The 13,772-nt window shown below is 41.9% G+C and overlaps 1 protein-coding gene across 3 annotated transcripts in view; it reads left to right on the top strand.

The window, feature by feature from the left end:
* The first annotated feature begins 8,346 nt into the window (after nt 1-8,346).
* LOC102077556 (polymeric immunoglobulin receptor) overlaps nt 8,347-13,772 on the top strand; it is a 29,971-nt gene continuing 24,545 nt past the window's right edge. For 2 of the 3 annotated variants that reach the window (XM_025907961.1, XM_019360027.2), the window contains exons 1-8: nt 8,347-8,964; nt 9,173-9,499; nt 10,044-10,364; nt 10,488-10,784; nt 11,652-11,711; nt 12,056-12,145; nt 12,237-12,313; nt 12,896-12,965. In XM_025907961.1, coding sequence (XP_025763746.1) covers nt 8,802-8,964; nt 9,173-9,499; nt 10,044-10,364; nt 10,488-10,784; nt 11,652-11,711; nt 12,056-12,145; nt 12,237-12,313; nt 12,896-12,965 — 1,405 coding nt within the window. In that variant the 5' untranslated portion in view covers nt 8,347-8,801. The remainder of the gene's footprint in view (nt 8,965-9,172; nt 9,500-10,043; nt 10,365-10,487; nt 10,785-11,651; nt 11,712-12,055; nt 12,146-12,236; nt 12,314-12,895; nt 12,966-13,772) is intronic. The other variant, XM_025907959.1, reaches the window with a different exon arrangement.

Here is a 13,772-nt window from a genome sequence, read left to right as displayed (position 1 = left end):
GTAGCTGCTCCACCACAGGAACAGTAAGGCTTCCAGCACACAATGGACACCACACTCACTTAACATAAACACATTTATTAAACACAATTTTAAATAATAAGCCCTTTTTCTGTAGTGTCTTTCCACTCAGTGTCCCAAGGAAAAAAAATAAAAAATAAACACAAATATGTATCCTTCAAGGTCCTTTGGCCAAAAGAAAACCACCTGAGCTCAGGGAAAAGTAAATTGCACTGTTGGGGCCCTTTAAATTGTTCCTACCGCTCTGTTGGAACGGTGTAGCATCCAATAATAGCATCCAGCAAGCAGAAGCATCCACCCGCAGCAACGACCATCTACCGGCCAGGACGGCTCAGCGGAGTCATCAGATGAGGACTTCCACAAGGCAGTTCATCCAGTAGGATCCAGGGTATCGAAAGGGCAAACAAACCAGCCAGAGGGGTTCATGTAATGGCGAATGGCTGTCAGATTCAGCTCAGCTTCACGCTCGTACCACTACAAGACTCCTTTTTCAAACAACATATTAAAACATTAGCTTCACATATAAAGGTTTTTAAAACTATTTACAACAACTCAAATGTCTACTGTACCCGAATTTCCAGCTCGCAGAGGGCACGAGAGCAGCATGCGCCTCATCGGACGAACGGAGGAAAAACTCTGTGGCTAAACTAGGGAGTGGCTATGCGCAAGGCACAGTGGTGCGTTCAGTGACTACCAAATAATCAGAAATCCCATACTCAAACAATGACCTGGGTTACACTCTCCCCCTCTAAAGTGCATGAGTCTCTGCATGCACACTTAACTTAACAGGTGTGTGAAGGAAAGTGCTCTGAGAGAATACAATTGCGAAACTCTGACAAAAAGGAACTGAGAGCTAAAATTAAAGGTTCACCTAACTCATCATAAGTTAGTTTACGAGGTTGGCGTCTCTCTCTCCCAGAACGCCGCAACTCTACTGTCTCTGGCTCTGAACTCTGCTCAGCAGTGTTGGCGCTCTCTTGATTCATTTCAACAGGTTCTGTCTGTTCAGGAATGTCAATAACAACCCAACCTGGACCTTCATCAGATGGAATGGGAGATGTGGTCACCTCATTGCTCTCTGAGTGTAACGAAGGTTCAGGTCCAGAAACATGACCGGGTGTCTCTTGTGCATGTGACTTGTCTTGTGGCTCTGCACTGGGCAAGCTAGAATGCACATCCCTAGTGGACAACTGAGGTGTGATAACCTGCCTTTCAGTCTGGATAAAAGGACCTCTGGTTATTATTTCTGGAACCACAAAAGCTGGATACACTTCGTCCTCATCACTGTATACCTCATCTTCCTGACCATCAGGGTTATCAGAAGACTGTACTTCTCTTCCGGCTTTGTTTCTCAGCTTCTTCCCTTTAGAGGGCCCATGAGATCTGCTCCCTGCTATTTCTTCCACAGGTAAGAACCCACACGGTAGAAGGAGATCCCTGTGTAAGGTGCGTTTTGGCCCGTCTCCCAACTCGGGTTCCACAACATAGACAGGGCCATCATTGATGCGTTTAACCACAACATGTACTTTCTGTTCCCACCTGTCTGAGATTTTGTGTTTACCTCTGATACTCATGTTCCTAACCAAAACCCTGTCTCCTGCACAGAGCTCGGCCACTCTAATCCTCTTGTCAAACCTAGCTTTATTCCTTTCCCCGATCTTCTGGGAGTTTTTTGCAGCAAGGGTGTAGCTCTCCTCCAGACGTTGACGAAGGTTGTTCACATACTCCGAATGAGACTTATGGTTGGCATTTTCAGGTTGGATACCTAAGACCAGATCAATGGGTAGTCGGGGTTATCTGCCAAACATCAGTTCATATGGAGAGAAACCAGTCGTATTGTTCCTCGTGCAGTTATACGCATGAACTAAGGGTTTAACAAAGTCCCTCCAGTGAGATTTGTCTTCCTCTTCCAAAGTACCCAACATATCAAGAAGCGTCCGGTTAAACCTTTCCACCGGGTTTCCGCGGGGATGATAAGGTGTAGTGCGGATTTTGTCTGCTCCTACCAACGCACATAGCTCTTTGATTGTGTGAGATTCAAAGTCTCTACCCTGATCACTGAGTAGACGACTGGGAAACCCATAATGGACTATGAAGTTCTCCCATAGAGCTTTTGCAATGGTCCTCGACTTCTGATCTTTAGTTGGCACTGCCACAGCAAACTTTGTAAAATGGTCAGTGACAACTAATATGTTTCGGGTATCTCTGTTGTCTGGCTCAAGTGACAAATAGTCCATACAAACAAGTTCAAGCGGGTAAGTTGTTATAATATTTTCAAGAGGCGCTGCCCTCTGAGGCACTGCTTTCCTCCTGACACAGCGTGGACACTGTCTGCACTTCTCTTCTACAGACTTTGTCATCATTGGCCAATAGAATCTGGCACGGGCAAGATGTAGTGCTCGTTCAAAACCAAGATGACCAATTTCATCATGTACTCCACGCAATGCTTTCTCTCTGAACTGTTCAGGTAGGACTAACTGCCATACAATGTTGTCTCTATTTGTCCATTTCCTGTACAATACTCCATCTCTCAGTTCAAGCCTTCTCCATTCCTTGAGAAGGAGCCTAACATCAGGAGCTTCAAAGTTTGTTTCTCTGAAACTGGGCTTTTGAGCTCTTTCAACGAAGGTGATGACACGTGAGACAACCGGGTCATCCCTCTGAGCTTTATACCAGTCAGAGCTTGTCATAGATGGTAATGTGTCTTCTCCAAATACATCCGCAACTGTTGAGGGATCAACAGCAAGAGACTCTACAGCCAAAGGTGGTTCTAGATTTGAACAGTGCTCGATCCTTGACACCACAAGATGGCGCTGACATAAGGCAGATACCACCTCGTGACTCATCTCTAGAAGACGGTTTTTCATGTCATCAACTCTCTCCCTTTCTTTGATGAAATCCTCATCTTCAAAAGGAGGAGCTTGTGGTCGTCGGGACAGCCCGTCTGCATCGCGATTGGCATGACCAGCCCTGTACTTAACGGTGAACTGATAAGTAGACAGCGCAGCTAACCAGCGATGACCAGCAGCATCCAACTTCGCAGATGTCAGCACATACGTGAGAGGATTGTTATCCGTCACAATGGTGAAGTTAGCGCCATAAAGGTAGCTGTTAAACTTCTCACAAACTGCCCACTTCAAAGCTAGAAATTCAAGCTTGTGAGTGGGATAGTTTCTCTCACTTTTGGAAAGTCCCCTGCTTGCATAAGCCACAGCTCTCAGCTTCCCATCCTGCTCTTGGTAGAGCGCTGCACCCAAGCCTTCACGACTGGCATCAGTGTGCAGGACATATGGTAGCTGCGGATTGGCAAAAGCAAGGACAGGTGCCGATGTCAGTCTCTCAATCAAAGTCTTAAACGCATTTTCGCATTCATGTGTCCAGTCCTCTCCAAAAGGTAAGTTAATGTTCGATGGTTGTTTGAAACGTTCTCCGAGATACACTTTGCCCCTCTTTTTGGGTGAGTAGTAACCGGCCGTGAGACTATTTAAAGGCTTTGCAATCTTTGAGTATCCATCAATGAATCTCCGGTAATAACCGGCAAAGCCCAGAAAACATTTTAGCTCTCTCTTGTTTGTAGGACGAGGCCATGTTTTCAAAGCTGAGATCTTATCCGGATCTGTGTGAACTCCTTGGGCATCAACCACATGGCCAAGGTATTTCACCGAGGGCCTAAAGAAATGACATTTTTCTGGGGACAGTCTCAACCCAAAGTCCCTCAACCGGTTCAGCACCCTCATGAGTCTCACCTCATGTTCCTCCAGGGTGTCTGAAAACACAATCAGATCATCCAAAAACACAAGTACTTCACTCAAGTTCAAATCCCCAACACACTTCTCCATCAGTCGTTGAACGTACTTGGAGCATTTGTAACGCCCTGCGGCATGCGATTAAACTCGTAAAACCCCAGAGGACAGACAAAAGCAGTTTTAGCTTTATCTTCCTCGGCCATCTCAACCTGATAATAGCCTGATTTGAGGTCCATGACCGAGAACCACTTGGCGCCACTAAGGGCCGTGAAGGTCTCCTCAATGTTTGGGAGGGCATAAGCATCCCTAATGGTCCGTGCGTTCAACTTCCGGTAATCAACGCACAACCTGATCGAACCGTCCTTTTTACGCACAACTACTATTGGGGATGCGTAGGGGCTCTCCGACTCCCTAATGACACCTGCATCAAGCAGTTCTTTGAGGTGTTGCTTGACAGCTTCTCTGTCACTTGGGTGGATGGGCCTCGACCGTTCCTTAAACGGCATGTCATCGTTCAGCCGAATGTGGTGCTTTACCACAGTGGTATGACCGTAAGACAGGTCATCAACCGCAAACACTTCTGAAATGGACTTGAGCTTGGTGGTAATGCGCTCTCTCCATTCTTCAGAGATGGGTGACTCATCAAGATTAAACTTTAGCTTCTCTCTATCAATACTGTCATGAGAAGAAGCATTTGAAACAGGCGCCAGGGGTGAAATGTGCTGGGCTACACATACCTGGGCAACTGTACTTCCTGGTTGCAATACAATACTGTGCCCACTCAAGTTCTGCAAGACGACTGGAACCTTACTCTTAGCTTTGTAAGGGATGTCTATCAAAGCAGTCTCAAGAAATAAACCACCGGGTAACTTGTGGTGTTCACTTGGTTCAAGGACAAAGCTTACGTTGGGAGTGTTCTTTCTCAGCCTAACATCACCAATTACACAGCACTTCTGGTTGGCAGGGATGGTGACCGGTACTTTCCCGTGCAACATTACTGGACATGTGTGGCAATCATCCATTTGTTTAGCCAAGTGCTGGAGAACCAGTGCTACATCTCTGGAACACAGTCTGTGAAGGAAATCTGGACCGTCACGTTCAGATAACTTATCATGGAGTCTCAACAGTGCATTAGTACCAATCAAAACTGGTATTCTGCTGTTAAAATGGCACTCAGGCACAACGAGAGCCAAAACAACCAACTCTTCCTCTTTGCCTGTAATGTTTTGTGGAAAAGTGACGCGGGTCTCAACATAACCAATGTAGGGGACGTGCTGTCCACCTGCGCCCTCAATCTCAAGTAACGCTTGAATGGGCTGAATGGGGAGATGTGCCAGTTTATCCTTGTGAAATGATTCGGAGATTGTAGTGACTTGTGAACCACTATCCATGATAGAGTCGCATTGCACACCCTCAACCAAAACAGAAGCTGAACAACGAGGACCTATTAGACCAGGTGGCAAGCGGGATTGGGAACCAAAATCTTGAACCATTGTCTGGGTCTTTATTTTGCTCTGAACACTAATGCTTTGGTCAATTGGGCCGGGACTAATGCTGGTCTCAGCTCCTGGGCGTCCCACAGCAGGAGCTGCTACAAGTTTAAAGCAAAAGGCTCAGTAACCTGTTGGGCTTGGAACCTTCCTTGCTTTTCCTTTAACTCAGCATTCTTCTGACGGACTAGTGTCTGGTTGGGTTCATTTGGGCATCGAGTGGCAATATGGTTATCTTCACCACATCTAAAGCAGAACCACGCTTTTGGCATAGAGGGAACCTTAACAGGTCTCCTGGCACTGCTATTTCTTGCCGTTAGGACGTCTTTGCCATCACTATTCTCTTTAGGACATTTTTGGTTCTGGGTGAGCTCTCTGAGTTGCTTAGACAACTCATCTATTTTACTTTCAAGTTTAACAGTTTCTTCTTGTCTCTGTTTTAACGCTGCACTAAGCTCACTGTCAAAAGGAGGATTCTTGGACTTTTGACTCAGTTTCTCTACCTGCCTTGAAAGCTCATCCACTCTCCTTTCAAGCTTAGATGCTTCGCTCTGTTTAGCAGTCTGTGTTGGAACGGGCTCATCATCATAGGAGGGTACATCAAAAATGGAGTGGGCATGTACAGCTGCCTTTGTAGCACCAAGATGTTTCTTCATCCTGTCTAGCTTTGCAGATCTACGACCTTCCTCGGTTCTCAACATAAGGAGTAGTTCTGGGAATGTTGGTGGACTGTTCTTTTTGTTCTCTAGCTGGAGAGCTATAATGAGACTCTGGTCCCAGCAGCCTCTAATAAACTCTGAGTAGGTGTTCGCTTAAGGTTTCAACAGAGACTCCCCCTCTAGAAATAGCTCGAGTGAGGAGGCTATGGAGCCTGTTCAAATATGCTGAGGGCTTTTCTCCGCTATTCTGATTGGAGCTGAGAAAGGTTGCAAATAACTCTTCTCCATCCTCCACAACACTGAAAGCGGAATCGAGCTGCCTAATATAAGCCCTGGGTGGTGAACTCACACCAAGCAGCTTAACAACATCTGCCGCTGGACTAAGCAAACTTTCAAGTATTTTCCTAACCTTTTGCACATCACTAAGAGAGGAATCACTGACAAGAAGGTCCACTTGTGTGCGCCATGTTTCGTAATCTACCTCACCATTGGGCCTAGGAGCACGACCAGAAAAGGTGCGCAGTCTGGTTTGTGTAGACCACGATGCTGTTGAGTCATTCCTGATAACGTGCTCAACAACAACCTTTTGAATCTGAGGTGGGTTAAGGAGACTGTGGTCCATATTAACAGGGTTCACCACAGCACTAGCAGGTGCATTGTGGGCCTGTGTGTAGTGAGTAGGTTCATCATGATCACTAGCTACAGTGTCATGGAGGGATGTGTCACCATCCTGAGCTGTGCGTGGCTGTGTGTCAGGAATCTCAGAGTTATGTCGAGCTTCTTTGACCTCACTCTGAATAACACTCAAGAAACCTGCTTTACCACTATCTCCAACAGCCTTCAGTTCTTCTAAGTATCTACGAGCTAACTCCTTGCCTACCTCTTCCTGAGCAACATCTCGAATGGTTTTGACAGACCAATCGATAGCAGGATCCTTGGGGCTCGGCAAGTCGCCTAAGATCTGGGGGTTGATCTTGGAAATGGCTTGATCGGACAAATATTCTACCAGGACTCTACCCTCTGGCTGGTTTGGTTCATCAGGAATCCGAACTATCCGAGAAACTTTACCATTAACTGAAAAAACACTAGCAATATCATCATCTGTGTAAATCCCTTCAATGCCAGTCACAAAAAGTGAGCACTGGCCATCTACATCAAAACGTCTGCAAAGATCCATGTCCAACTCAATAGAGTCAAGGAAAAATGAAAAGGTAGGTGTTGTGAGCTGGAAAGTCAAGGTGCTACTATTCACCAATCTCCTGGCTGGCTCGCCACTTGTAACGCAATCTGTACTTACGCCAATGCTTTAATGCTTGGAAATCAGGACTGTTGACCTTGGGCAGTTCACTAGGTGTCGGTGTCATCAATTTCACCCCGATGTCTAGGCCCAGAATCACAGCTTCTCAAGAAATAGGTTACAAGAATTCAAATGTGTCCCAAATATCTGTATCCCATCAGAGGCTAGTTTCGTAAAGGAGATTGGTAGTAGCTGCTCCACCACAGGAACAGTAAGGCTTCCAGCACACAATGGACACCACACTCACTTAACATAAACACATTTATTAAACACAATTTTAAATAATAAGCCCTTTTTCTGTAGTGTCTTTCCACTCAGTGTCCCAAGGAAAAAAAATAAAAAATAAACACAAATATGTATCCTTCAAGGTCCTTTGGCCAAAAGAAAACCACCTGAGCTCAGGGAAAAGTAAATTGCACTGTTGGGGCCCTTTAAATTGTTCCTACCGCTCTGTTGGAACGGTGTAGCATCCAATAATAGCATCCAGCAAGCAGAAGCATCCACCCGCAGCAACGACCATCTACCGGCCAGAGTCATCAGATGAGGACTTCCACAAGGCAGTTCATCCAGTAGGATCCAGGGTATCGAAAGGGCAAACAAACCAGCCAGAGGGGTTCATGTAATGGCGAATGGCTGTCAGATTCAGCTCAGCTTCACGCTCGTACCACTACAAGACTCCTTTTTCAAACAACATATTAAAACATTAGCTTCACATATAAAGGTTTTTAAAACTATTTACAACAACTCAAATGTCTACTGTACCCGAATTTCCAGCTCGCAGAGGGCACGAGAGCAGCATGCGCCTCATCGGACGAACGGAGGAAAAACTCTGTGGCTAAACTAGGGAGTGGCTATGCGCAAGGCACAGTGGTGCGTTCAGTGACTACCAAATAATCAGAAATCCCATACTCAAACAATGACCTGGGTTACACTTCCTCTCTTTCTTTCTCCCTTTCCTATCCCCCCCCGTCATGTCTGTCCCATCTGTAACAACTGAAAATAAAATAAATAATAACAACAAAGTTTGATCAAATGGACCAATACGGCAATGCCATGATGATCCATTTGGCAAAATAAATCCATTTGGTATCCTTGTTGGTCTTCAGACAACAATTCTGACGGCTTAAGAACCAAATGGGACAGAGGGGAAAAAAAAAAAAAAAATATTTAGTTAAAGGCAAGGACTTCAGTTTGCATGTCTTTAAACGGTGGTATAAGATTATCTGCTTTTTCTGGTGCAGAATCAAATAACTGTTTAACTCTCATTTTGAATTAATTAATAATGGAATAACTGGTCTGTTAGTCTTTATTAGAAGTATCTGTGCAAGCCCCAAAATGAAGATGATTTTTTTTTTTAACTTGTCATCATAAGACTCTATAAATTCTCCCCATTTTGAATTAGGTTCAAGCTTTGGAACTGGAACAAAATCGGGGGATTAATCATGTTTTTATATTAAATTTCCTAAATCTCCTAACTCTTTTATTGGCAGTGCTGTTCTTAACACTTCTTGATTCTGAATACTTCTTTCACCACTAGATGGCCTATGTCAGCTATTTTACAAATTACTAAAATACATTTAGAGGAAGGGCCATGGAAGAAAGCGCCATCCCCTCTCTACTGATAGTTCAGCTCTGCACGTCCCTTCACATTGCTGTAAAAGACCACAGTGTCTGCTTAACATTTTCAAATCTTAAATTTCAATCAGCCAAAGCAAAGATGTGGAGCCTCCAAAACCTGCTTTTCATCCTCTGCAGTAAGTATTTTAAATGAATAAATAATTAAACATATAAAGGTCAAAGGCAGATGTAGATTAAACATTAGATTTATATGTTTTGGTATTAAGGAGCAGTATGCAGGACCAGTTATGACAGCTTAGATGACTGCCCTGGTCATCTGATTTCTTTTTACAGCTCTAACATTGCTTCAAATAAAACATAACATTTTTCACATTGTCTTTACAGTTACTCTGAGATGTGTGACCAGTGCAGTAGGGGTGATCGATGTGACTGGATATGTGGGGAGAGAGGTTAACGTTTCCTGCTCTTATAATGAGGGTTATGAATCTTATGAAAAGTACCTGTGTAAGAATGGCTGTGGTAGTGACGATGTTCTTATTACAACATCAAACTCCTCGAAAAACAAATACAGGATCCATGATGACAAAACAGCACGAATCTTCACAACGACCATCACTGATCTTCAATCTACTGATGCTGGGAAATACTGGTGTGGAGTGAGCAGAACTGGGAATGATATCTACACTAAAGTCGAGCTGAAATTAGTATCAGGTAAATAAAGACATGGACAAGTTGAGTTGTACATTTAAAGTGATTAAAAATTATATAAAGAAAGTTAAATGTACTGCCATTACCAGCTATTTCTGCTGTAGAATCAACATACTGTTAAACAGTAGTTTAACTCAATACTCATTGGTTCAGTTTAGTACAATCAATCTTAAGATCCTATGCTGACATCGCAATGCTTAAGCCCGATGGATAAACATGTACAGACCAGTAACAATAAGACATAAAACACACTCAAGTAGATAAAATAATAAATGCAAACAGTAAATCCTCATATAAGCACTGCATGATGGAAAAAAGTCACAACTTTATAAGTGTATGTGAAACAAGCTATAGACATTAAATCAGTGACTAATGAGGAGATAAAATAATAAATGCAAACAGTAAATATATTTAAACCCTCATATAAGCTTGTATGTGAAGCAAGTGAAAGACTTTAAAACAATGAGCTGAATATGAAACTCTTGTGCTTCATATGTAACCATTTTTGGGCTGTAATACTTCTGGTGTTGTTTTACCTTCTTGACAGACAGCTGCTGTGACACTGTGACCAAAGTTCAAAGTTATGAGGGATACTCTGAGTCCCTCAGTTGTCAGTATGAGTCTCAGTACCAGAACAGTCTGAAGTACATCTGCAGAGGAAATCGGCCCTCCACATGTCTGCAGCAGGCACTAATCACCTCTGACAACAAACAAAATGGACGATTCAGACTTGATGATGACAAAGTGTCAGGAACATTCACAGTGAACATTAGCAGTTTGACTCGTAATGATTCAGGGTCATACCTCTGCGGTGTCCACAGAAACTCTGACCTGGATGTTTTCTCTGCTGTTGAGCTTAAAGTTGAAGGTGAGAGTTCATAGTTATACTTAATTACATCAGCCTGAATATATCAATGCTTTTTCCCCAATAAGCTCCAACAAGCTGAATATCTGGTGATTCTAAAATACCTTTGCTCATTCAATCTGACAGAGTGGTACTGTGTCAAATCAACTAAAATAAATGGTACTGCAGGACATCCACTAACTTTGCAGTGTCCTTATCCTCCACAATATCGGCATAACAGCAAGTTCCTCTGTAAGGGAGACCACCGTAACAATTGCACAAAGATGGCGGTGAGTCAAAGGAGGTTCACACTGCAAGATAATGCTACTTCCAGTTCTTTCATGATAAAGATCACAGCACTGGAAGTAGGTGATGCTGGGACATACTGGTGTGGGACAGACTCACAGTGGAGAGTTGGAAACTACACCAAGATTGAGCTGTCAGGTATGTTGTGAACAATTTTGTGTATATATAATCCAAGTAATAGATGTGTGAGCTGTGTGCTTGTTAGGGCTCAGTTCAGCTGTCTGAGGTGTGAACAAATGAAAAAAAACTGTATGAAGCTCACAGTAAGCACAACAAATAGCACCACAGAAATAGAACTACTGAGAACTTCACCTACTTGTTACTTATCAGATGAACGATGATCTGAAATCTGTTTTGGGGTTTGTTTTGCTGTATGTAAATCTCAGAATTTGTTAAGTTATGCAAGCTTATCTGCTAAAATAAGAATTTATAGCCACACTAGTACCATTTGACTGAAAGCTTTTGAGTTTTATATGTATCGCATATATTAACTACAAATATAAAATAGGAATCAAGCAAACCTTGAAAGTGTAACTATCGCCTGAGTATTAATATTGTGAAAACTGATACCATGGAATATATAATAATATTAACAATAACTTCATTTATGTAACACTTTTAAAAACACGGAGTTAAAAAGTGTTTCACAATTTAAAAAAAAAAGATTGAAGATTGAGTCAGCCAAGCTGACTGACTGGGGAAGGCTGTTTCACAGTTTGGGCGCTACAACCTCAAAAGCATGATCACCTTTGGTTTTAAAAACAGAGCGAGTGACAAACATGACCAATTTAATGTCTATGAAACTCCATGAAATACAGTAACAGAAATAAGCACGGGTTTCTTGGTTGATTTATCTGTTTCCTGGTAATTCAATGGAGAAAACTTGAAAAAGTGTTTTGGTACAAACATTTGGTCAAATGACAAAGTGTTTTTGACTTTTTTGACTATAATCTGTCTTGAAATATAGTTGCTGAGAGCACTAAGAGTTTTTTTTTCCTCTTACAGTCTTTCTGCAGCACACCAGCACTGTAACTCCAGGCACCACTGTGGGAACAAGAATCCCAGGTAAAACTATTACAGATACAGAAAACACGTGTGTGTCTGTTAGTGTGTACTTCAGCTGATTGGTGTTGTGACAAGAAATACATTTCATACCATGAATTATGGTTAACATTTGGTTTTGGTTATGGCTTCATGGTTACATGAAGTGAATGTAAGTCAAGCCAATATGTTAAAGCATCTGTGGGTGTGGGCTCCAGTAACCACAGTTAAGTTATACACGTAACTTATAAACCGAAAATTATGAAACCATTGCGTAAGTCCACGGGTCTGCTGTTAGATTCATAAAAGATTGTTATTGAAATTATTGTGCAATTTTACTGTGTTCTGTTTTGGTTTCTATTTTTCAGATGCAGCACTCTATGTGGTTTACACAGCACCCGTTGCGCTGCTGCTAATGTGTGTTCTAGTAATTGTTTATAAGTACAGATGTCTCAAAGGTACTGTTACATTCATATACACACAGAGACCCTTAAACTCAGATATGCATGAAAAACTAGCATAACTACATCTAATGCTGTGTATTTTCTGAAGCTGATGAAACCATGAGCAAACATACACCCAAGGCAAAGAGCTCAAAGGAAGAGATGGGTGCAACAGGAAGCAGAGTAAGTCTTAGAGAAAGAGTCTAAATAGAGTTGTGCATCTATAACACACTCCACTATAAATAATTACAATAAAAGAAATGACTGATTTTACTCGTAGTCCAAACAAACTTTAACATGTAAAATTTATTTGGTGATTTAATTAAATAGGAAGGTGTAGTCTAATTGTTTTGAACAGAAGAGCTAAAAGAGAAGTGCACCCTTGACCTGTTTTCACTTCTATATCATAGTGTGACATTAACTGTACACTTTTAGCAAGTGTGTCATGGTGCATTGTTACATTGTAGCATGAAAGAGTGGCTATTGACCAACAGGCTGCACTTCCAGAACACTGACTATAGAATTTGTGTGCTGTTACATTTATTACTCTTAACGATAATTCCTTAAAAAAACGTTTACTACATTTTGGTTATTATAACCCTGGATGGACATAAATTAATACTGCAGCTTGACTTGCTGGAGGAAGCATAAGGCTACTTTGGTTGAAATGCCAGTGTATAGACATTTTTTTCAAAATGTTTCCAACAACCCAGGTCTCTGCAACATGTGTTGTTCATTGTTTACTGTGTGTTGATTCTTTTTTAGATTAATGGAAATCAAGAAAGTGTCTTGACCTACAAAAAGCAACGCGCCTGTAGCCACCATGACGATCCAGGTAGAAATGAAGAGGTCTATGCAAACATGCCCACAACAGAAGAAATCTACTGTAATGAAAGTTTCCATAATAGAAAAACATGAAATGAGTTCACAACTGTGGTCTGTATATTCCATTTCATTAGTATTCCTTAAAGTGTTCATAAAACTTTCTACTCTTTTTAAAATAAAAATGTAGAATTCTCCAAATGTAACTTATCAACATGAGTGTGAACTAAATGAAAAAGAAAAGTAAAATAAAATACAGTTTGGTGAAACATAATAATACATTTAATAGTACACTGATTTATATTCATCTTCATTTATTTTACCTAATTAAACTTTAATCACCACAACTGCTTTTCCAATTAACAGAGTTTTGTACCCCCCCCCCCAAAAAAAAAAGACAGACATAATTCAGAAGGGCCAGGACAATCAACTTCTTTCCATCCTTTTCAGTGTCTGGATATAACATATATATTCACTGGACTGTAGTGGAAAGTATATCACAGGGGTGCAAAGTGTATAAAAACCACACAGCACAGTTTTATACTACACCTTGGGAGTCGGTATGTTACTGTTGAAAGATTTTATTATGTTTATGTTTAGAAGTACATTTTGTTTAAGGTTTTCTAGATGTGTTTGCTCTTTTTTACTAGAGAAGTTACGTTGTGCAAGCTTTGTGTGCATTCCAGAGCTCTCTGACTTTCACACACACATCCTGGGAGCATGAGAGAGGTTGTACCTTCTCTTACTGATTTATGGTATAGGAGGACACCTACTCTGTATCTGTTTTAGTCTAAGAGCCTTTTGTTTAGATGGACCGCTA

Source organism: Oreochromis niloticus, linkage group LG6 (genome assembly GCF_001858045.2).
Source record: "Oreochromis niloticus isolate F11D_XX linkage group LG6, O_niloticus_UMD_NMBU, whole genome shotgun sequence".
NCBI lineage: Eukaryota > Metazoa > Chordata > Actinopteri > Cichliformes > Cichlidae > Oreochromis > Oreochromis niloticus.
The sequence above is the reverse complement of the archived record's forward strand: the minus strand, read 5'-3'. Positions and strand labels throughout refer to the sequence as shown.